Here is a 23,008-nt window from a genome sequence, read left to right on the forward strand (position 1 = left end):
CAGTCACCCTTTGCTTCGCCCTCCACAACCTGCTAGGATGCAGCTACCGCCCTCAGGAAGGTTTGCCAAAGCCACGTCCCCAGCAGCCCCCACCTCCAAGGGGAGAGGGCGTCTCTGGAGCCAGAGCTGGACCCTCTCCAACCCATTTTCCCTGGTGAAGCTCAGCCAAGTAAGTCAAGAATTCAAGTCTCTCTCTTCAGCTCTGGGGCAGGGAGCATCCCACAGGGCATGACATCGCCGGGCATGGACAGTGCTCCTACCATTGGACACACAGGTAATTTGATAATTAGCAGGCAAGCATTTATACGGCCCCAAACCTCTGCTTATGTGGCATTTTTCAGCACCAACAGTGAAGCCCCTGGCAGCCTCCCAAGGAGCAAGGGGAGGAAAAGCAGCGGGGGCAGCTTGCTGAGCCGAAGAGCCCCCTCCGGCAAAGCGGCTCTCTTGCTCTCCAGGGTGAACCATGCCCTTTCCTCCAGCCGCTGTGATTTTTTCCTAATCTCAGGGAATTTAAAATTTCCTAAATCACTCCGTGTGAACCACCTCTGCCACCACCAACTTTTCTTCTGGTGGATCAACACAGAAGTTTCCTATTAGAAATGTCTAATAATGACTTTATCAGGGCTCCTGGCCCGACCTGCCGGGGAACCTGACAGAGGGCAAACGGACCGTGCTAGGAAGCCGCAGCTTTAAGAAAAAGGTCAGAAAAATCACTGGAGAACCCACGGAGAACCCGAAAACTCCCGAGGAACCGCAGCAAGCCGGGCGCTGGGATGTGCTGTCCTCTGCACCGCTGGGCTCGGCAGAGCCACCCCCAACCCCGCTCCCAGCGAAACCGCAGCCAGGCGATGCCCCCAGCCTCACCCCAACCCCCTGAGCCCCCCGAGGAGCCCCACTGCCCCCCCCCACCATCGCCACCCCCGGCCCCGCAGCCGCTTTCCCACGCTCCGGCCGGGGAAGGTGCCTCTAGAGGGAGCTGAGCCCTGCCCGGCTCCGCGTCTGCATCTATGGTCTGGGGTTGGGTTTCTCTTTTTTTTTTTTTTTTTTTTCCTCTTCTCTCTTCTTCTTTTCCCTCCTCCTCCCCGGCCCTGCTCGCTTCCTTCCCCCGCGCCGCGCTCCGGGGAGGAGGCAGGAAGGGAGGCGGCGGGGATGGAGCAGCTCCCCGCCGGGATGCGTTAGCTCCCCGGGACACCCCGCCGGGACGCGGTGAGTAGTGGGGGGAACCCCCTTCCTTCCCCCCTTTTCCCCCCCACCCCGCGATGGGTTTATCTTTATTCACCGGGCCCGGCCGGGCGGTGCCGGAGCTGCCAGGAGCCGGGATGCACCGGGAGCCCCGGGGTGCCGGGGGGTTCATGGGGGGGCCCGGCAAGGCGGGAGGGGTGGGCAGAGCCGCGGGGCCTCATCCTGCACCGCCCGGTGAACACGGGTAGGGGGGTACCTCGGCAAGCAGCACTCCGCTGGGTGCAATAGCTGGGCCAGGGCTGAAAGGTCTCGCTTTGAGCTGATCGTTGCCCCCAAGAGGGAATAATATTTATTATTAATAATATTTCCTCCGGGTGTTTGGGGTTTCTTTGACCCCTTGCGAGGCCACGGTGGTGACAGCCCCTCCCAGCACCCCCACGCCAGCGCTCAGGGTAGGGGTTTGGGGTAGACAGGCTTGTGCGAGCGGTCGGTGGGAAGAGTTGTGCCACGCTGAGGGTGACATTGGTCTCACCACGCTCTGGGCTGTGACCTCAGACACGGGCACGGCACGTGTGGCTTTGCCGCCTTCCCGCCCAGCAGTGGCGGGGACCTCCGGGATGTGGGCTTGTAGGGGGACCCTGGCTGCCATGTCTGTGTCTGCTGGGGCTCGTGGGCCAGCTGGACCCTGGTGCTGTGCTGGGTGGGTAAACGCCAAACTGGGCAACCTCACGTGTTTGCTGGGAGGAGTGGGGCTGACTCTGCGCTGCCCGGGTAGGGCACGGGAATCCTGCGGGATCTCTGTCCTGGAGAGGGTTTGCTAGAGATGGAATCGCTCCCATGCACGGGCCTAGGGCCAGACCTGTGAAATGCTCGTCCCAGAGGATGCTCCACACATTTCCTGGAACAGGATCTTCATAATATGTCAGGAGGTGACTTCAGAGTCCCGTAGCCAGGCTTGTTCACAGGGATTACGGCTGCTCCTACAGATCCTCTCCCCACCCGCAGCTTGCAATTCTGCCTCCCGCTCCGGGCCAGTCCCACCATCTTCCCTGCACCCGGGCACCTTCCTTTAGAGAAAAGTCAGGAGGAGTGGTGATCAGGGCACACAGGAACTGTGTCAGAGACGTTTAAGGAGCAGAGATGAGTGTGAACTGAGAAACAGCTGAGGCAAAGGTCTTTTATTAGGGAAGGCTGGCAGGTTCCAGGAAGGCTGATTCTTCGCTTGGTATGTGCTCGTTAATAAAGATAAGGTTCCTGTGCCATCTTGGAGGTGTTGCTAAATCCACATCCTAGGTGCTGTCTGTCGCTTTTAACCCTTTTCAGCCTCCTACAAGAGCAAAAAGTCAGGGTCTAGCTGAATCTTTTAGCAGCTGCTGAGAATTAGACACTGCTTCCAGTAACCTGCAGCTTCCCCCAAACCCTCTCTTGAGCCCTGTCTCAAGTCCTGGAGAGCCTTGGGCTGTCTTTAAGTGTGTGGGTGCCATATCCTCCTTCATGTTCTTTTCCAGCACGGTATTCTCATAACGAAGGGGGAACGGGGCAAATCAAAGGGGCTGGGAAGCAGGAAGAAAGTGGGCAGCAGCACTCTTGGCACTGGTGAGGATGGTCCGAGGCGCTTTGAGCCCCAGCAGGGATTGGCAGTGAGCTACCTTGGATGCTCACTTGATTCGCAGGAGTGGGAGTTCAGGGTGTGCTCCCCAGGGAGCAGGTTGGGGACCAGCAGCGTGCTGAGGGGATGTACCTGCCGGTCCCAGATGTGAGTGTGTGCAGAAGGGCTGTGGTGTTTGGTGTTGCAAGAGAAGAAAGCCCTACAAGAAACTATATTGAGAAGGAAACTGAAAATGAAAGTTCCTCTTAAATGATGGTCACAGTCGCAGCTTGCTGCTTCCTAAGGGTTTGCCAGACAGCAAATGTGAAGATCACATGAGTCAGCTGCTTCTCAAGCACTGGACTCCTGTGCTCACCAGCCATCCTTCACACTGAGCAGTCACATCTGCATCAGAAATTCCCTGTTATTCATAGCTGAGGTCTGGGCCACAGGCAGTGGGTTGATGTGAAATACAACTGGTTGCACCTATAGACCAAACTGTAAAAGCTCCAGAGGCAGCTGAACTCTTTGGCTGGGTGCGTCCACATCCTCCCCAGCGCTCAGTGCAGCCTCGGGTTGTAGCAGCGTGGAGTACAGAAATTCGTACTGTTTCGCTCACCCATGAGCTCCAGAGAGCTGCTCTGAGTCCGGTCGTGCTTCCCCTTGAAGGCACTGAGGCCTTCCTGTGCAAGGTGGGCTGCAGCTGTAGCCTTGCAAGCGCCCGAGGAGGGGCTGGGGATGGCAGTGGAGGAAGCACGGGAGGGTTTCCTCTGTGGAGGAGGGGACCGGGGCATGTGCATCCGCTCCAAGCGCTCCCTGAGCTGTCTCCAGCGTGTCCCAGAGCAGACAAGAGCAAGGAGAGGGGCAGCTCTGGAGCCCGGGTCTCTGCTGATCTGAGCCAGCTCTCCCCCCAGCTTTACCCTCGCTCCCAACTGCTGATCCTCATCATGTTTTCAGCTTTTCCTTGGATGGGGATGTTTGAGGTTGGGGAGGAAAGGGGAAATCCTGTACTCGGAGGCACGTAGGAAAAAATAGCGTCTCCATCTGTGTCACTGTGGCTGAGGCTCCCTGAATGCAGCTATGCAAATACACGATGGCTTTCTAAGCCAGGCTGGTAAGCTTTGCATCTCCAGGCCCCCATCCCCACCTTGACTGCAGGCTGTGCTTCACATTACTGCTTACGGTCTCAATTTACTTTTCCCTCTGAATAATCTTCAGTGTGAGGTTGTAAGCTTAAACCACGCATTGCACTTCTAATCTTGACATAGGTGGTTATTTATCCATAACCAGCACTTTTAAAAATGTTTGCCTAGGATACAATTTAAACTTCTGGGTGTTGATGTGTCTTCATGAACTTAGACCTGGTGCAAATCAGAAACCCCCCCCCAGGTTAGCTCTATAGAAGTCTGGGCTGGGAACATGTACTGGCATGCCAAAGAGCAGGCTGGGAGCTGCAGTGATCTCTCTGTAACCCTGATAGTAACTGTGTGGCCTCGCTTCCTTCTCTGCAAAAACCAGGGGCTGAGGTCAGTGCAACGAGCAGAGGGGTGAAGACGCTGAGGACTGAGGAGCCCTAAACCACAGGTCTGGGTTTAGGATACCTGTGAAGTTCAGGCGCTGTATGAGCTGTGCCGTTGGTTCTCATTTAATTTAATTTTCTTATTCTGAGGAGATTAGAAGACATAAAGAACAGGGGGAATTAGAGTCTCTGGATACAGGAAAACAGAGTTCATCTCTTGTAGGAGTTGTGGAAAACAAGTCAGAGGTGCTTGCCAGGGGAAATCGGCTGCGGGTCCATGCGGGAGCTCGGCGTGGTCACGGGTCGCTTTGCTCTTGCCGTGCTCTGAACCATCGTGGCTGCAGGTCAGGGCAGCAGCGGAGCCCCATGGCTCAGCTCCCAGACACGTTCTCGGGGTGCAGCCAGGGGGTTCTAGAGCCCTTTGTGCTGTGATTTTTTTGCTTCCATCCCGGCATGAAGCCCTTGCAGGTGCTGCTGTTGTCTGGGCTGGGTAAGCGCCGGCGCAGCCCCCGGCACCGGCTGAGCAGGTCAGAGGATAGCCAGAAGGTTTCCAGCGAGGCTGGGGAGGTGGTGAAGTGGGGTAGGGAGCTGGGTGACTTTCCTCTTCTGGCATATGACTGTCTGCAAACATGTTACTGAGAAGTGTTAGGAAGCGAGAAATCTAGCCAGGGGACTTGGTGTGGCCAGGAATCAGGGAACGAGTGTGCTGGGAAGGGAGGAGCCAGGTCTCTGGCAGAGATAAAAGCAGGCAGTGTTGCTGTTCTGAGCACTTGGCTCAGCCAAAGGGGCTTCCTGAGGCTGCTCTGGGAGGTGTGTGAGGGAGCGAGGGCCCGTGAGGCTCCGGTGTCCCTGCTGGCTGCTCATAACCCATTCACTTACTGTCTCTTGTCGTTCCAGGTGAAGCTGATACTCCCAAGCATCTCTCGGCAATGGCCTCAGGGAACAACGGTGACCCACCAAGGGCCCACGGACGCCAAGGAAGCAACGGGCGCAGGCTGTCACAAGAGCTCAACTCAGGTAAAAAGGTTGCTGTGATATTCAGGGGAGGAAGCATTTTCAACCCATTCTTTCTTTTTTTCCCCCTCCTGCTGTGTTTCTTTGAAAAGATGGGGTTTTTCATACCTCCAGGGCCCATTGCAAGACTGGGATAACAAATCAGTTCTGTAAAGCTATGCTGAATTCAACCGGGAGAGCGCACGCTCGATGCTTTCAGGAGATGCTTGGCGTTGGATTAGTGAGGTGGGCAGCAAGGAGGGCTTGAAAAGCACGGAGAAAATAGTGTGCAGGGAGCCATTGGGCTGGGGTACGCTGGCAGCTCTGTGCGGGCAGGCTGAGGCAGGCACAGCGGGGTGCCAGAGGGCACAGGGCTTGGGGCATGGGGCAGGTCACCCCGGCTGGCTGCGAGATGTACGGCTGGTGCCTGCTGTCATTTACTTTCCCTTCCCTGAGCATGAGAGAGAGAAAGGTGCTCGATGTTGAAAACACAGAGAAAAGCACGCCTTGCTGAGCAGCGCCTGGTCTCAGGCAGTTGGTTTCAGTCTTGCTGCATCAGCTGCTGGCTGAAATCAGGTCTCCGGTGTGCCTTGGCATAGCAGTGACAAAAAGTTACAGCTCACCAACATTCAGAAGCAGTTCAGTCCGTTTCTGGTGTGTGCCGAGCCCAGCAGACTGTGTAATTGTGTTTCAGACTAATGGGTGAAACTGGGAAGGGGGCCGAAAGGAAGCCGGGAAAAACCTCTGCTCCCGTTCCATCCCAAAATGATAAAATGCCGCTGCACAGAAAGCTGTTAAACACAGGTGACTTCTTAACCTGTTTTGCAGGTGGACTTGTAAATACGGCTGAGTCATTGCAGCTCTGTCAATAATGGAGATTAGAAGCTGTACCTAACTGTTCATGTATTTGAGCTCAGATCCAGCTCCGAGCTGTTTTATTGGCCTGATAATGTTATTTATACTCTGGTATTGCCTGGACTCCTCTCCATCTCAGAGTACCATTTGTGCTAGATCCCGCATGAATACACTAGAAGAAAAAATACTCTGTCCTTCCCTTACTAAAGTCTACAAGGTACGAAAATAAATAAATAAGAGCGCTTGTTTACGTATGCTGATTTCCTGTTGAGGCCAATGAGATGCTGATGTGAAAACCAGCGAGAGGATCAGGCCCTGAGCTCTAACCACACTGTTTGAAAGTCACGCTTCCTGTAAGCTTGCAAACACTTACTGGCAGCACTGGCATCCCTCCACTTCCCAAAAGTCAGGGGCGTCCGTCTGGAATTTGGAGGCAGGATCTCTGCACGCCTCTTAGGCAGAAGCCTCATGGATTCCAGTGGAAGCAGAAGTGTGCAGCTTCCACCAACACGTGCTATGGGGTTACGGGGTGGAAGAAGGCTTTTGCCAACAGGTATTAAGCCTGGCTTTCATTTAGGGCTGGCTTGCTCTGTTTGTTTATCTTTGGAGGTGGTAGGGGGTGAAGAGATTTATCTGCTGCTCAAGGATTTGCTTGAGCATCATTCTGAGCCCTTGTTCCACCAGCTGTTGCCTAGGGCATGGACAAGATGCTGCTGTTTCTGTCTAGGTTGGGTGGCAGTTTGCACTTCTGGTGTTTTCAGGACATTGTAGACGAAGGCAGGAGCTTCATACTCCTGGCAGTATGTGATGAAGAGGAGGAGCAACTCAGCTCATGAATAGTCGTGCAAAGGGGAGCAAACATTGCAGAAGCAGGGGTGGGAGGCCCAGCACCAACAGTGCTGAGCTGAGCTCAGGAAACAGGGCTCATACTTCAGAAAAGTAACCTTGGCCTCCTTCAGCTCTCGTCTGTAACATGGGGGTGGCAGTGCCTCCCTGTTCAGACGTGCTGCCGGGGTACACACACAGCTACAGGAATGCTTTGGATAATTCCATCGAGGCTTAGATCTGTGGGACAAGCCATGGACGTGGCTGTCCTCGCCCCTGCAGGTAACCGGTAACCGTGCCAAGTGCAACTCAGCCCCTTACACTGCGGAGGGGGTAGTCCACGGGGTGAAAACGTTGTTTATGTGGTCACACTTAGCTCCTGTGTGGACCACGTCAGCTGGAACCCCAAAGCCCTTTGTTGAGAAAGGTGATATATTGCTATTACTACTTAGTACTAGGAAAATGGCAAGAGATGTGATGCAAATGTCTGCAAGGATGTCCAAGGTGTCAGGGTGGTGCCTGGAAAGCCCAGGCACCCTGACTCAGTGTGCAGTGTCAGATTGGCAACTGTTCTCTTCCTCAGATTACCCAGGCTTTCTCATCCGTCTGTGTGTGTTTAATACTCACGTAACGTACATAAAGGGGTGTGAGATTTAGTCCCTGGTTGTTTGTCTTCACTCTGGACTTAACGTTGCATGTGAAGCAAGTCACGAACTGATAAATAGCTGCTTAGGGATGTTAGTCATGTGTTTTTAAGTGTCTCTGTGTCTTCATCGCCAAGACCACCTGCAAAACGAGTAGGAAAAATGTGAGCTGCCTGTTTAAGCCTGGGTTCTCATACATCCTGTAGAGCACCAAGACCATTTAGACAGACTTTTGTCTGGTGCCCATGCGGTTCCTATCTCCAGCACAGACACAGAGTATTGGACTTCCCGTTGAACTGCATCTCCCATCAATATGTGGTTTCCGTTTTTAAAAGAAAAACAAACGGTCATCCTTCTGATGGCTGTGCTGGGAAATAACTGCTATGGAATTGCCTCGTGACTCCTTTGTTCTGGCCTGCAAAGGATACCCCAAAAATTCTTTTATGAAGAACCTGACGGGGCAGAGGGAGATATATTGCCAGAGCTGAGATGCCCACCGATCTCGGGCATCCCACTGAGCCCTGGGCCCAGCCTCGCTTGGCAGTTCAGTAGATGAGCAAATATGGGACAAATATCAGCTCGGGCAGCAAAGTACCAGAGCAAAACCTTGCTGCAGCCCCCAGCCCCGGCTGCCAGCCTGTAACTCTGGGAGTGTTGGTGGGACACAACTGAACATAAGAATTAAAGCAGGTTTCTTGACTCTGATCCAGAATCTGGACCAGAGAACCTCCCTTACTGACAGATGAATTTCTGTCTTAAAACCAAGGGTCTTTGCCCATTAGCTCTGCAGGGAGGCTGTTTGAGAATATTGCTCCTCTTTTGGGTGGGAAGATACTTGTTCTAAAGAGCAGAATAAGGGGAAGGGCTTTGTGCTGTGCAGATGCCTCTGAGGACAACAGTTTTCCATTTCCCTGTCTAGAAGCTCTGCTCTTGGGTTCAAGCTGTGCAGGATTGTGCCACCATGATGCAATGTCAGGGTGATCAGCCTTTGATCCTGGGTGCCATTGCTATTGACAGGCAATAAGTCTCACAAGGGGCTGCCTTACCCGGTGGAAGCTAACCCAAATCCATAACTGCTCATCCCACACTTGAATTGCAGCTACCATGAGGTGGAGTTGAGCTTCCCCTCGAGGCAGAAACCTCCAGAGACCGTTTGTGGTTCCCCAAAGCTGTTTCCAGGCTGGATATCTCCCTCTGTGCAAACAGATGCACCTCTCGGTGTAGTTACTGCCTGTCTCCCGAGCTCGAAGGGGATGCTGCCAGGTTGCATCTGTCATGACTGCAGTCTGTAGCAGGGCTATTTAGTTGTAACGAGGTCTGATGGATAACTTTGATGAGACCTGCCAGTTTTCACTGTAGCGCAGCTGCTCTCCGGGAGATGGGAACAGGGAGAAATAAAGGATCTTGCACAGAAATGCAGACGTTGCATGTTTGAGACTGGCTGGAGTCCGCTCAGTGTTGTCTACAGTGTGAATCCAGGCAAGAGGCTGTTGGGGTAGGTCTGGTCTAGATGCTGCGAGTGCACTGGGGACCGAGGGCGGTGGGGTCGCTGCTCCGTGAAGCAGAAGCGGAGCAGATTCTCCCTTGCAGTGTGGGGGCTCACAGCAGCTCATGAGCCCCCTAACATGGCCCTGAGGATCCCACATGGAGCCCAAAGATCCCAGAGGAGCTCTAAACCACTCTCCTCCTCTCTGCTGCTGGTACTGGGAGTCCACAGGGCAAATCTTGATCCAGATCATCTTCTTCTGAGTGGAAGAGACCCAGAGATGGTCCCAGTGGGTGCTGTGGATTAGCACTTGGGGGACAAAGATGTGTGTTCGCTTCTCCTTGTGTTACTAAAAGTAGCGCTTGGGGTGATTAAAACCAGGGATTTTTTTTTGATCCACTTATTTCCTCTTTTGTTCTCGCAGTGTGTTTACCCTGCCTCTCACTGAAACTGTGAGTCAGTCGGTTTCGTTTTCTGTCTCGCAGTGCAACGCTCACTGGCTCCTTCAAAGGTGGGATTTATTTACCACCAAATAAACCCGTTCCTGCAAAACAAAAAACAGTCCCCTGAAAACACAGTGACAAGGGCTTGTCATTTCCCTTCACCTTTATTTACCCAACCCAAACTCGGTGTAACCTGAGTCTCTGCAGGATGGGTCCTCTCCCTTCCCCACACCCCATCCGGGGCTGGGCCCATCTCCCCAGAGCCGCGTGTGGACCATGTAGACGTGACCAGCTGGAAAAACTCTGCGACAAGTGGCACGGCATGTTTTGGAGACTTGGATACAGGGTTTTATGGAGCAGCGTTGCCAGGACAGCTGTGTCCAGATCCACACATCCCAACTCTGGGACATGGCTCGGGCAGGAGCGTCTCTGCATCGGAAATGCAATTTCCAGTGGCCAGAGAACCGCGTGGCCAGTCTGGAGGGTGGAAATCACAGAATCACAGGGCGCCTGGAAAGGGTTTTAGCTGGGTTGGCTGCAGTGAGCTGCACTGCTGCTAGTCAGCATGTGCTGACCTGCTGCGTGCCACCAGCATGCCTTGTGCAGGATGATCACCCCAAGCCACCGGTCTGCAGGGTCCTGAACTTCTGGTGTTCCCCAAGTAGCTCATTTACTGGGCTCAAAGCTGGGCTTTGCCCCTCGGTTTAATGCCTGTGAATCTCCACTCTGAGTGGCAATACCCTGTCAAAGGAGCAGGGCTCTGATCTGTCCATACCATTTCTGTCCCCTACAAATTTTACATCTTAGAAAAGAAACTGGGCACAACTGTGTTACTGGGACCTTAGGCCAGCTCCCCCCAAGCCCCACGGGGTGACTTAGCTGGGACCCAGTGCTCTAGACCAGATTGCTTCTCCAGCCAGCTGAAACCGAGCTCTAATCAAAGACATCCCGTGACAGGCCGGGTACTTTCCCCCAGAGCAATGTAACACGTGTGATAAGGTATCGGTCACCATAGTACCTACGGGACTGAAACGCCTCGCCGGGGGCTCCCTGCTCCGCAGGGGGCAGGTCCTGGCCACAGCCAGACCCTTGCTCGTCCCCGCAGTGTGGGCATGGGGCCACGCGTGCAGGTCTGGAGCTGAGCCACTTGCAGACAGACGCTTGTTGGCCTCAGTGGTTTCTGACTCGCTTCCTGCTTGCACAGAGCTGGGTTGGTTTTCGCGCGCTGTCGGGGCCAGGTGACGTTACTGCACGGGCACGTTCCCGCGCTGAACCCTGAATACCTGGCGTGCCAAGCCCTGCTTGTTTACAAGAGCAGGGGAAGGAAGCTGTGGCACCCAAAACCAGCCTCAGGTCACCCCCACAACAGCCCTGGCTCATCCCCTGCCCAGCTGCAGCCTCCCTCTCACCATGCAAGGGGCTTATTGTTTCCATGGATAATTTTTAGCAAAGCAGGGGATTTGGGTGTCCTGGAGCAGGAGCAGGCATTCAAACTGATCACCTGGCTGTTTATCTGCTTTCAAGCACCAGATGGGGAGTCACCTCTCTGGGCTACAGTTTATGAGTTATCCTAAAGCTCCTCTCCTTTCTGTGCCTGCCAGCAGCCCACGCAGAAGTTGCAAACCCTGTCCTGGCAGTGCCGCTGCCGGGCTGTGGGTGTACGTGAGACCAGTGATGTGTGATTGAATCGGCAAGGAATTATCTAAAATGACCCATTTAACTTTTGCTCACCACGTCATCGCTGATGCCATGCAAGGGCACGATTGTTGGGGACACTAGAAAACAAGATTGTTTGCTGAGGGTTGATGGGCAGCACTAGACTGAGCTTTGCCTCCAGTTTGGGTTTGGATCTGAGATTCCTGAACCTGTTTGTGCTGAGCAATGCCCTTATCGAGAGGCAAAAGCGAGCTGCCAAGGGCAAGCGCTGGGACGTCTGGTTTGTGTTGTGACAGTCCTGTAGCTGTCTCTTGCCAAAAATGGATTCAAAAGGTGGGCCTGTGCCCCTAAGAACAAAGGCCGGCTTCAAAATTAGTTTTCTGAGAACTAATTTGTGTTGGATTCTTTTTGTTTTACTGCAAAAGGCCAGTGTTAATATGAACAGCACAAATTTAGGCTGAAAATGAGGGAATGGTCTCTTTCAAACTTGGGAAAAGGGGGAGACGAGCTTCTCCCTTGACTCTTCTTCCTCTTGTCTCTCTCAGAAGACCAGGTGGCAGAGGAGACAGAGGAGGTGTTTCGGAGCTATGCCTTCTACCGCTACCAACAGGAGAGAGAGGAGAGAGGGGAGGAAATGCCCATGGACCCAGAGATCGCGGAGATCCAGCAGGAGCTGGGCAGGTAAAACTGATACCAACCACATGCACGTCCCTCAACCCCATCCCTTGGCCTCATTGCAGACCCACCCCTCGGTCCAGCTTGCCGGTCTTGCTGACCTGTCCGTAACGCTGTCCTGTCTCTGGGCAGCACCGGGAGCCTGGTGGGAAGGCGCCTGGCCATCATCGGTGACGACATTAACGAGCGGTACGACGCGGAGTTTCGCTACATGCTGAAATCCTTGCAGCCCACCAAGGAGAACGCCTATGAGTACTTCACCAGAATAGCCTCCAGGTAAGGCCACCGGCTCCTCGGCGTGGGCTGGACGCCTTCTCCCGGAGAAGACCAGGGAAGGAAAGGTCAGGCAGGGTGCAGTGCAGTCAGTTAAATCCTTGCCCCCACCCTGGAGCAGCTGCCTCCCCGGCTCTGCCCCAGCACACAGGCTCTGTCTGTTCAACCTTCACCCACCGTCCCTGGGTTGAGCTCCCAACAAGCTCACTGTGACGGTTCCTGTGTTTTCTGCCTGTCTGCTCTTCCTCCTGTGCACTGCTTGGACAGTCTTCACCTGACTAAACCTCTCACAGTCCTTGCACAAGCTGACTGGGGTCAGAAGGTTTGGGGGACATGCCTGAGAAGCGTGGCCCGTGCATCAGTAGCCAAGTGTCTGTCCCAGCTCCCCTTCAGGGTACAACCAAAGCAGACGTGCTGCTGGTCCCAGTGCTGCTTGCTTGATAGCTGGGAAGCCCTGAGGAGGTCAGGATTTCAGAGGCACAAAGCAAATGCAGCTGCAGGCTGTGGGGATGGGCAGGTACTCGCTGCCCTTGGCGTGGTCCACGGGGAACAGGGTCTGACTAACACAGCATGGGGGATGCTCCACAGGCTCGCAGAGCCAGCAGCCAGCTCGTGCAGGCGATGCACGCCCAGCTCACCTGCTCACAGCACAGCAACAGGGTGAAGAGCGAAGGCAAACGCCCAGACAACTTATTGCCCTGATTGCCTGAGGTACAGGCTTGGATCGAGGTGGCTGTCAAGGTGTTCAGTCCTCACCCCTCTCTGTAGAGAAACTAAGACACTCTGCATGTTAAACGGTTTGCCAGGGTCACGCAGAAGACCCTTGGCAGAGGCAGGAGAGAAGCCGGGGTCTCCTCTGGGGTCCCAGGCTCCCGTCGCTCCTCCGAGCACACCTGGCCCCGGCACAGCCCCATCCCTGTGTCCCCTCTGCTCGGTGTTTGTTGTCTAACTGCCTTTCTTCTGTCCTTTTCCTGCTCCCCTTGTCCTTGGGAAGCCACGCGGCGCTGTTTTCACCACTTTGCCAGCCTGAGGCGGTTAACGCACCGCAAACAGGTAAATTAACCTCTGTCCCTCTCTTTGTGCTACCTGTTTCTCTGTTGTTTCTTCCCGGGCTCTAACTTCCCTCTCCCTCTGCCACCTGCACGGTGGCAGCTCCACGCCAAGGCTCTGCAGAGGAGACTGTTCCCTTCAGCTGTGCAGACAGGGACCACCAGGACAGGGCGCCAGATTAAAACACAGGGCCTGAATCTACTCTTTTTTTTTTTTTTTTTTTTTTTCTCTCCTTCTTGCTTGCCTTGCTGGAAACCAGGAAAAACACCTTCAAAAACTGGTCTAGATAAATCAGTGCAGCGATGCAGTTTGTACCCACAGCAACCAAAACCTGGGTCAGGAGCAGCAGGCATCAAGTAGGCACATTTTGGAGACCCCCCCAGCCCTTGGGAGCATCAGTCTAAGGAAAGATCAGGTTTTGGTCTTGGAGGGGTTTTTCAGTGCAGGAAAAGGGAAAATCCTGTTCTAACATGCTTTGTCCTTAGATAGAATTAAACTTCCTTACCTCCAGGTATGACCACACAAGCAAGGGATGCTCTGGGACAGGGGGGTGGTAGTTCCTGCTCCTGGCTTCACGTGTAGCAGCTACTGAGCTTGCTGCAGCCTCAGCCTGACAGCTTAAACCAGTTCCAGTTTACCTGGTTTAATAATGAAAACCCAGGACCTCCAGGCAGCTGATGTGCCCTGCGTTCAGGTGGAGACCTGAAGGAAAGGCGGGATGGGCAGGAAGGTCAACAACCTCCATCACAAAGCTTCCCCTCCAGCAATTCCAAGCCTGTAGCTGTGCCGACAGGATTTGGAAATTTCCTTTTCCCTAGGACATCCCTAACTCACCTGGCTGAGGCAAACAGCGGTTGTGACCAAGACTCTGTTTGTTCTGCTCTGAAATCACACCCTGCTTGGGGGTGGCTGCGCATCGCTTGGCCACCAAAGGACCACGTTGTCTGTGCAGCTGGGATGCAGCTCGAGGACTAGCGCAGCATCCCCAGCCCTGCTCCGTGACCAGCACTGCTCGAGAGCCCGGTGCCTGGGATGCAGAGACTAGGGAGGTCTGGGCCAGCCAGGGCAGTGCTTTAATCAGACCATCATCGGCTTCATTTCAGCTTGTTCGAGAGCGGCATTAACTGGGGCCGGGTGATTGCACTGCTGGGTTTTGGCTACCGCATGGCCATCCACGTCTACCAGCACGGCATACCGGGTTTCCTCCGCCGGATCGCCCGTTACGTGGCAGAATTCATGCTCCGGAACCGCATCGCCCAGTGGATCGCCCAGCAGGGAGGATGGGTGAGCCAGCGGGAGCGTGGGGGGGTTTGGGGGGCGAGGGGAGGCAGCCGTGCTCCAGCCAGCGAAAGGTGCAGCCTGGGGACTGCGGCACTGCCGAGGCTGGGGCGGGGGGGTGACCCGGGTGCAGGCAGAGCAGCAACCTGGCCCAGGCAGATCTAACGTGCTCTGGTTATTCTCTGTTTCTCGTTAGGTGGCTGCACTCGAGCTGGACAATGTTTACATGAAGTACATGCTGGTGGTGGTGGCCCTGGTCATGGTGGGGCATTTAGTGGTACGACGCTTCTTCAGGCCCTAACTGATGTGGGGGCAGAGGCTGGGGGGGTCTGGCCAAGCTCTCTCTCAAATCTCTGCTCTGCATTGATGCCTCCCAAGAGAGGGGGGATTCAGCTTGGACCTGTGACCCTCCCACCACAGGGCCTAGGGTCTCTGCCATCTGCGCAGACACCACCAGGAGCTATGGAGAGAAGCACTGCGGGGGGGGGAAGGTTCAACTCTGTTGTTTGTTTTATGCCTTGCTTAGCTGCTGAGGACAGAGCATCACTGCAACACTCCTAGCAGGCAGCAGCGAGGCAGAACAGGCTCCTCTGGAGTCATAAATGTTTTGTGATAATGCGTGTGTGTGTGTGTGTGTGTGTGCGCGCACGAGTGCTTGGGTCTTGTCCTCTCCCAGGGGCAGGTGCAGGGCTCCCCATTTGCTGATGGCTTTAGCCCAGACCATGGCTACATTTGAAGAGGGATTGCAGCTTTGGTTGCTGCAATTGTTGTCTGTAAGTCACTGGAGGGGCAAGCCAGCATTAGCCCATGTGGGACTTGCTTTCACCTTCCCTCTGTTCCTGAGCCCAAGTACTGGAGCCTTCTCTTTCCTTAACAAGCATCCCTACCCCTTTTTAAAGAAACACGCTGACTACCTGTTCTCTGACAAGCGAGGGTAACATCTGGCAGCGCTGGCAGGCAGGTTTTCCCTGCTGCAGCCTGAACGTGGGGACCTGCAGCTCTCCCACGGCTGATGCAGGTGCTGGGGTGCAGCCTCACAGCCCTCCGTGAGCAAAAAGGCTGCGTGCCAGCAGGCCTAGGAAGCACCAGCAGGTTTCCAAACACTAAAAAGCTGTGGGGTGACTAATGGTTGGTGTAGGCAGCCTGCCTGCCTGCCTGCCCACCCCCCAGTTCTGCTGGGGACTGCCATTCAGTAGACTCGGATGCTGGCAGATGAGCAGCCCAAGTGAGACCAGTTGGTCTCCCTTGCTCGCAGTGGGAGGCACTGGAGTTGCATCCCAGCCCTGCATCAGCTCGTTGCCTTCTGGGCTCAGCTGGGCAGGATGGTGCAGGCATGCCCTGGTTAAGCCCAGGAATGCAGTCTTTTACAGCTGCCCAGACAGCAGAGCCCAGCCTCTTCCGGGCACAACGTCTTTGGGAAGTGACTTCACCTTGTCCTGTTCATGACTAGTGCTTGAGTGTGACTTTTGGGGGAGGGAGGGAAGCAGGCTCCACTCTCCCATCCCAAATCTTTCTGAATTTTGTAAAATAGGGAGAGTGTCCCAGTGTGGACCTCATGGTTTAGCTCTATTCTTTTTACTCCAGGTGACTCTGTAAGGCTTGAAACTGTGACTGGCCCTGTCTGAGCCAAACTCATCCTAGTCTAGCATCACCCACCTCCTTGAGTCCTCGAGCAGGTCAGCCAGCTGGGGAGGGAGCTGGAGGGACCTCAGGGGTAGGAAATGAGCAGTGGTCCTATGTCTGTGCTCCCCTCCTAGCGCAGACAGAGCCCTTCTGGGCTGGAGCCTGGGACAAGGGGAGTTGCAGCCCTGAGCAGGCTGAGCCCTCCTGCCCTCAGGGACCTTTCCACGACGGCTGGAGCAGGGGACTCACCTGGTATTGCTACTGCAAAACGGGCTGAGTGGCCACAACTGACAGTGCTCTGACTCATCTCTGGCCCAGGGATCGCCAAACCGGGGCAGAGCCCGGCTCACCTGCAGCCCTGCCTGGTGTCACCCACTGCGGTGACCACTGAGAGCCCAAGGGGGGGGGGCAGAGAGACCTTCAGAGCAGCCCATCTGCAACAAAGGCGTTCCTGACAGACAGCTGTCGGACCTGTTTTTAGAACCCTCCAGTATTGCTTTCCCATATCACCAATTCCTGCATTAATCTTTACCTTCAGATTTATTTCCCCCCCCCCCCCCCTCAATTTCTATCTCTTGATGCAGTTTAAGCTTGTTACTACCTGTCCTGTCCAAGCACAGACAGGACACCTTACATCCGTTCTCCTTGCAGCTGCAGAGCTTAGCAAGACCAGCCCCAATCTCATAACACTTGCGTCCCTCATGTTCCTGCCTCATTTAACGTAAGAATACCAAACTTTCAGCCTATTTCCATAGCAGGGTCTTTCTGTGCTTATCATTTTGATCCTGACTGTTTCTGCAGTATCCCCTTCCCTGGTGGAGTGCCCTGGACTGTGCTTAATAGAAAGGCATTAAAATATTTGCTATAATATTTCTCTTCTATATATCTCTTGGTTGCTTTATTTGTTTTATCTGTGCTGAGCAGCACAGATCTCCAGCGGACTGTCCACGCTCAGGTTTTGTGGCTGTGCTGACTCTCTTTGAGCAGCCGAATGCCCCCCCGAGCTCATCTGTCCCCTTGCAAGTGTTATTTCTTTGCATTTATCCACACACAACTTCATTTACCATCGTGCCACCTGTTCACCCATCTTGAGCAGATCAAGATTTCCTCAAGATCCTTCTCTGGTGTGAACCAGTGTAACCAACTGAGTATCTGCAGTTTCCCATCCCACTCCTTACCTTCTTTTCTGGGTGAAAACACCACCAGATGGAGCCTTTTTGCCACGATGAAAATGAACTACTAATTGTTATTTTCCTTTTCTCTTAATCAGCCACATTATTTACATGTCACTGTCCTCTAGGCTAGTTCTCTGGCTTGGTTGTGTCTGCAGCAGACTTTTTCAGAGGACCTTGGCAAGAAAACAGTACATCAACTTTTATTCACTACTTCAGCAACACACTCCAAGAACTCTAACAGATTGGAGAGAAGTTTTGCTTCTACAAAAAGCCATGTTGCTTGTAATTTATTCTCATCTTCCAGATAAAGTGTTTCACCTTGCAAACCAAATTCAGCTGTAAAGCCAACAAACTTTAAAAAAAAAAAAAAAAGAACATTTTTCAGCTTTATGGTAGATGATGAAGCCTTAGTAAAGTCTGTGCTACCAGGATAGAGAAGAGAACCTTTAAAATAGGTGCTGTAGCAAAGGAAAGTTTTCATTTTATCCGTTTTCTCAGGGGATTTGAAGGGAGGATTGTCTCAGGATATCAGCATATTGTCTCCCTCTGCTCTCACCTCTCCTAGCCTTCCTGACACTGGGGACCAAGTGGAAAAAAGCTTGAACAGGGACTGTGAATGGGTGACTGGTCTGTAGTACTGTGTCCTGTCACTGGATGGCAACAGCACTGCAGGCACAGCCACCTGGGTGCTGGCTCCGAGGGCAGAGAGGGGCTGAGCTCCCATGGAAGGGGGAAAACCCCCCTTCCAGGTCCCCCTCTTTGTCCAGGTGACCTCAGTATCCATCAGCTGTGGTCTGCACACCCGACCCACAGCAAAGGCAGTCATCACTGGTTCGTGCTGGACTGCTGGTGGGGAAAGTGCTGAGTGCTTTACGGGGCAGGAGCAGGCTACAGCAGGGTTGGATTTGCTGGGATCAAAACAGACCAAGATGAGAAGGCTTGGCCCTCCCAGAAGCTGATGCTCTTCGTAGGGTTGTGGGTCCTCTCTAGAGAGCTGCAGCGGGTATCTACCTCGAAGCCCCACTCGGCAGAGTTTGGGCAAGGGCCTGGACAAGGTACCACAGGCCACCTTAATTATATGCAGAAGGCTTTTGCTCTCAGACTGGCAGTGCCAGGAGCCATTTTTACAAAAAAAAAAAAAGTACGTCTCTGCTATAGAAGCAAGAGCTCTAGATAAAACTACATTCTTAGAATAACCCCAAACTTTCCTTACAGGGCTGAATCAGCCACTTTATTCTGCAGGAATAAAGCCCTGATCTACTACAATATTTGTAACTTTGTTTAGCCACCAACCCCGTCACATATTGTACCTTGTAGGAAAGCAAGCCCATCTGATGCACTGAAGAGCAGCTCTCCCTGCTGCCACCTTCCTAGGCACTGTGGTGGTACTGGGGCATGATTGCCCTTGGGGCTTTGGCTTCTTCCTCTGGTGAGCAAGGGAAACTGGGGTGGGAAGCTCTCAACTGGAAGATGAAGGCAGAAGATGAGGAGGAGGGTCTGCCATGGCTGTTCACAAGGAGAGGACTGTCCATGGCATCATTGGGTTGGAAGAAAAGTCTCACCCCCACTCAAAGCAAAGCTACCTAAATCACTGCAGGGTTTGGTGGACAGCTGCTGAGAAAACCTCATTTTTCTAGCACCAGAGACCCAAGCTGGGGTTGCATCCGAGGAAGGATTGGCTCCCTCTGATGCCTACAGCTTAGCTGCACCCACTGGTACCAGCGCTTGCCTGGTCTGCTCGCTCCTGGAGTGGGTAGGAAGAGGGACCAAAGAAAAGCTTTTGCTATTTCCCTTCTCCACCCAGCCCCAGGATCAGCAGACAGGATGGCTTCAGCATCGCAGTGCTCAGTGAAGGCTGAGATGCACCCCACAAGTAGCAAAGAGGGGTGCAGGCTGTCCAGGCAGTCCCCAGGGCTGGAGGAACCACATGTGGAGGCAAGTCAGGGGAGCTGATCGCAGCCTCACTCGAGGCCACGAGCTCACCGGGGTTCCTTGTACCTCTCTGCCAGCTCCCTACGTATCAAGGGGTGCGGGAAGAAGGTGGTACATTTGGTGAGAAGTTCTTTGTGCAAGAGGCTACCCCAGGAGAGGTGTTAAAGGAACATAACACAGGGAGTTGTCCGGACAGAGAACTCTTGGTTCAAGCAGAAGCGTGAGGGTGGGCAGAAGAATTTCATTCAGATGGTTACAAGGGGTACATAGAAAAAGGGGTGAGAGTCTGAAAGAAGAGTCTCATTCACTGAGGCTCTTCGAGAGCATTTTTTACTCCCACTCTCTCCCAGCTCTTTCCTTCTGGATAGAGGAATCTGCCTGAGCTACTAGTTTGCTTCTCAGAACCACCTCTCCCTTCTGGCCATTCCTCTCACTGCGAGCCAAACCCCAAGCCATCCCTGCCAAACACGGGGTGCTATGGGGTTCAGGCTGGCGGGGGCCAGCGCTGCCCTGGAGAAACTGGTCTCTTCCTGGTCAGAACTGGTGGCAGCCTTCCGTGAAGCTCTGTGTGATGGGTTTTACACGTATACTTGAAACCACACTAGCAATTCTGGTTCTTCCTTGCCCGTTTCACGGTATCAAAGTGCACGGTGTTTCACACAGCTCCTTCCCCAGCTCCTTTCTCCACCCCTCCAGGAAGCCCCCAGTCTCTCCCAGCCCTGCAGGAAGGGAACAGGGTATATGATGGAGCAATAAAGCATGCTTTGCACTGACTCTGGAGGGGAACGACTGGTAAACACCTTTTCTTCCCAGGAGGAGGAGAGGACAACCATAGGTTGTCTCAGTAGCAGCAGGGAGACGGGGAACAAGCTCTGCCTGCAGGCCAGCCTTTCCCCAAGGGCAGGTCACCTTTAAATAGCAGGCAAAGGGGCTGTGTGGAACACAATGGATTGCTTTCACCCCAAAAAACCCCCATTTCTTTCACAAATATTCTGTTTTAAAATGATGTAATATATATATATATATGAAAATAAAAATGGTACATGCAGTGCAAACTCTTCTCCTGGCTGTGTTGAGGGTTTTCTTCCAGACCCTGCACTCCTTTGCAGGGTGCTCTGGGTAGCTCTTGGGTGTATTACACATTCCTGTGCACAAATTTGCACAAGCTATTTAGTCTCAGTTGCCCCATTAGTTTAGGGACACCAGGCCTTCTTACACTTTTGCTAGCCTGAAGAGCTAAATAGGGAGAGAAATCTGCTGCTTTGCCATCCCTGTTACAGCAGGCACTGCAGGGATGAAGAAGAGACTGCTGTAGTAATCTGCTGCCTGATCAGCTGCCAGACCTGCCCCGAAGTTAAGGATCTTATCTCTGATGTGTCCACACCTCCCTAACAAGAAACAATGAGGATAGGAAATTGCAAAGGAAAAATCCATTACAGAGGAGTACAACATGATTCTCAACTGCCATTAAACACTCCAGCAAATGAAAAGCAAATGCCAGTTCTTATCAGAAAAGCCCAACACGTACAAGATGGGGAGGTGCTACCCCTGGCCCGTTCTGGGATGACAGCAACACCTCCTGCTAACGCTCCGGCTGACAGCACAGAGAACTTACATTGCGAAGTGTGGGCTGGCACAAAGATGGGAAACCGGGGCTCCTGCAACAGTCACTGTCCTGGGGTACCTTTCCAAACACCAGCCTGGATCCCCAGATAATGCCACTCCCAACTACTCTCCTTTCACATGCCAAGACAGGGCATGAGCTTGTACAAAGCTGCCCTCCCTTTCCTGCACCACTCTCCTTTACTCAGAGACAAACCTTGCTGCTTACCTGACTTCTCACCCCTCGCAGGACCAGTCTGGACACCAGCTTCCCCCAGTCATTCCTTCCGGTGCTGCAGAGCTCCAGCAGCATCTGCAGTGGGTGAAGCAGCAGGTGATGTAGGGACACAGGATGCTTTAACAGCTCTGCGTGGGATGGGACAGCTGGGACCATGTGCCCTGTTAATGAGCACAGACCTTGTTAATAAACACAGGCACACCCCACCTGTGCTAACAGTCCCCCCAGTCATCCTGGTCTGCAGCTACTTCTGCTGATGCTACCCACTACAGCCCTTGCTTTTGGGGCTGGGGTGAAGCTCTCAGTGGAGCCCCAGTGTCTTGGTCACTGGTTGTGGTGGGAGGCACCGGGGCCAGGGCAGCCCTTTGTGACTGCGGTGGGGCAGGGGAGATGTTGCCTCCATCAGTCCTTGCTGATGGACATGGAGCATCCTTCCAGCTTCCCTGTCCCCACCCTCGACAAGGATCTCTTGTTCTGCTTGAGGAAAGGAGCAGGGTGGGCAGTGGCGGGGTTTGTGGTTACCGTAGGACTCCGCAGTGTGACAGAGGTGGCTTTACCACGGGGGTGGCTCTGCCTTGTCAGCCTGCAGAGCAGCACAGCCCTCATTGTTCAGCCAGCTTAGCGGTGAATCCAAGTGACTCCACAGCTCCCAGCGGCTGCTCTGTCCCATCCCACGTCATTGCAAACAAGTCTGTCTACCCAGCAGAGCAACGGCAGCTTCGTGCCATTACCCTCTGCGCTCCCTGGGTGCCTGGATTTGCAGTTTCTACCTCTGAATGCCCATCAGTTGAAATGAGAGAGGAGAGATGGGGAGGGCAGGATGCCTGTCAGGATGGTCTGGGACCAGAAGGTGCCGGAGGGTCTGAACCCAGGCCATGCCCATTTTCTGCAGAATTAATCCTGGGGAATGTGTATGGGAGCTCTGGGAGAAGGGGAAGAGATGAAGGCTCTGGTTATAAATTGCTGTAGAAAGAGTGGGGGCTCAGGCTTTCCACACAGTCAGCCAGTAGCAGATTAAGCATCGGAATCTAAATAAATATTTACCCTCTAGTTCCTGGTCTCTATAAATAGCCGTATGTCACAGTTGCCAGTTGGTACTTTGGGATCGCTGCAGTGAGATTCGAGCAAGGTGAGAGTATTCCCAGTCACGCAATCCTGCGCATACCTGGCTGACCTGACGCTCTGCACACAAAAACATGCTGCCGAAGCTCTGTCCCTCGCTGTCACTGCCTCTCTGTGCAAGTAAAGGTTAAACTTTAACAAAAGATAAATGGCCCTAATTAAAGAGCCAGCTGCTCCTGTAATCCACTTTGTGTCCTGCCCCAAAACCAGATCAAGCTCCTAATTAAATTACCCAAAAAAAATTAAGGCCACTATTATTGAAGTATTTGCCTTTGGCCATTCAAATAGAATTGACCCTAAACCAGAATCCAAGATCTGGTAGCAATCTAGATCTAGATCTGGTATTTGAGACAAGTACCTTACCTCTAAAACTGGGTCAAACTCTGAACCACCTGGAGTTTTGCGGAAATAAAAGTTTTTTCTAGTTCATTTCCAGGATGTGAAACGAGAGTGGGCAGGAGCTGGGAAATCACACTTGTTTTTATCATCTTAATTTTTTAAATAAAAATCCTTCGCTCCCAGGCAGGTTTCCTTCATTTGGCAGGTGTTTGAAGATTCTCAGCCCCTGGCTAAGAGTCAGTGTGCTGTCACTACAATGTCAGGGATACGCTTCCCCCCAAGGGCTTGTTCACGTCCATTCACCTCGCGCATCGTTTCTACCACTGGTATCTGGGATTCCACATGGGACCTGGCTGCATTGACACAAATGAATTGAAGAAATGATCTCCCAGCTGAAAGGGGAACACGGGGGCAGCGGTAAAACCCCATGATTGACATGAACTGGCACTAGCACCTCCGACAGCAGGAGTGCCTTTGTGGCAGCGCTGTGCGAATAGCTTGCAGCAAACA

General features: G+C 53.4%; 1 protein-coding gene and 3 long non-coding RNA genes across 6 annotated transcripts; 1 reads left to right on the forward strand and 3 right to left on the reverse strand.

The window, feature by feature from the left end:
* The first annotated feature begins 793 nt into the window (after positions 1 to 793).
* BAK1 (BCL2 antagonist/killer 1) lies at positions 794 to 20,257 on the forward strand. 3 transcript variants are annotated; one of them, XM_074850001.1, is made up of 6 exons: positions 865 to 1,206; positions 5,187 to 5,306; positions 11,737 to 11,872; positions 11,999 to 12,142; positions 14,293 to 14,473; positions 14,664 to 20,257. In XM_074850001.1, the coding sequence occupies exons 1-6, from the start codon at positions 1,008 to 1,010 to the stop codon at positions 14,766 to 14,768; spliced, it is 885 nt and encodes a 294-aa protein (XP_074706102.1). In that variant the 5' UTR covers positions 865 to 1,007; the 3' UTR covers positions 14,769 to 20,257. The 3 variants fall into 3 exon arrangements, with proteins under 3 accessions (XP_074706103.1, XP_074706102.1, XP_074706104.1); XM_074850003.1 differs by lacking the exon at positions 865 to 1,206 and adding an exon at positions 3,679 to 3,884; XM_074850002.1 differs by lacking the exons at positions 14,293 to 14,473; positions 14,664 to 20,257 and adding an exon at positions 13,134 to 13,700 and having other exon boundaries at positions 794 to 1,206.
* On the reverse strand, positions 5,314 to 12,056 carry LOC141934506 (uncharacterized). The gene is made up of 3 exons (XR_012626351.1): positions 11,968 to 12,056; positions 8,653 to 9,636; positions 5,314 to 7,748 (listed from the first exon to the last, which is right to left on the reverse strand). It is a non-coding gene; the product is annotated as an uncharacterized LOC141934506 (long non-coding RNA).
* LOC141934508 (uncharacterized) lies at positions 12,113 to 14,286 on the reverse strand. The gene is made up of 3 exons (XR_012626354.1): positions 14,024 to 14,286; positions 13,695 to 13,891; positions 12,113 to 12,177 (listed from the first exon to the last, which is right to left on the reverse strand). It is a non-coding gene; the product is annotated as an uncharacterized LOC141934508 (long non-coding RNA).
* On the reverse strand, positions 17,318 to 22,732 carry LOC141934507 (uncharacterized). The gene is made up of 3 exons (XR_012626352.1): positions 22,082 to 22,732; positions 21,029 to 21,198; positions 17,318 to 17,438 (listed from the first exon to the last, which is right to left on the reverse strand). It is a non-coding gene; the product is annotated as an uncharacterized LOC141934507 (long non-coding RNA).
* Positions 22,733 to 23,008: the final 276 nt, after the last annotated feature.

Source organism: Strix aluco, chromosome 25 (genome assembly GCF_031877795.1).
Source record: "Strix aluco isolate bStrAlu1 chromosome 25, bStrAlu1.hap1, whole genome shotgun sequence".
Classification (NCBI taxonomy): domain Eukaryota; kingdom Metazoa; phylum Chordata; class Aves; order Strigiformes; family Strigidae; genus Strix; species Strix aluco.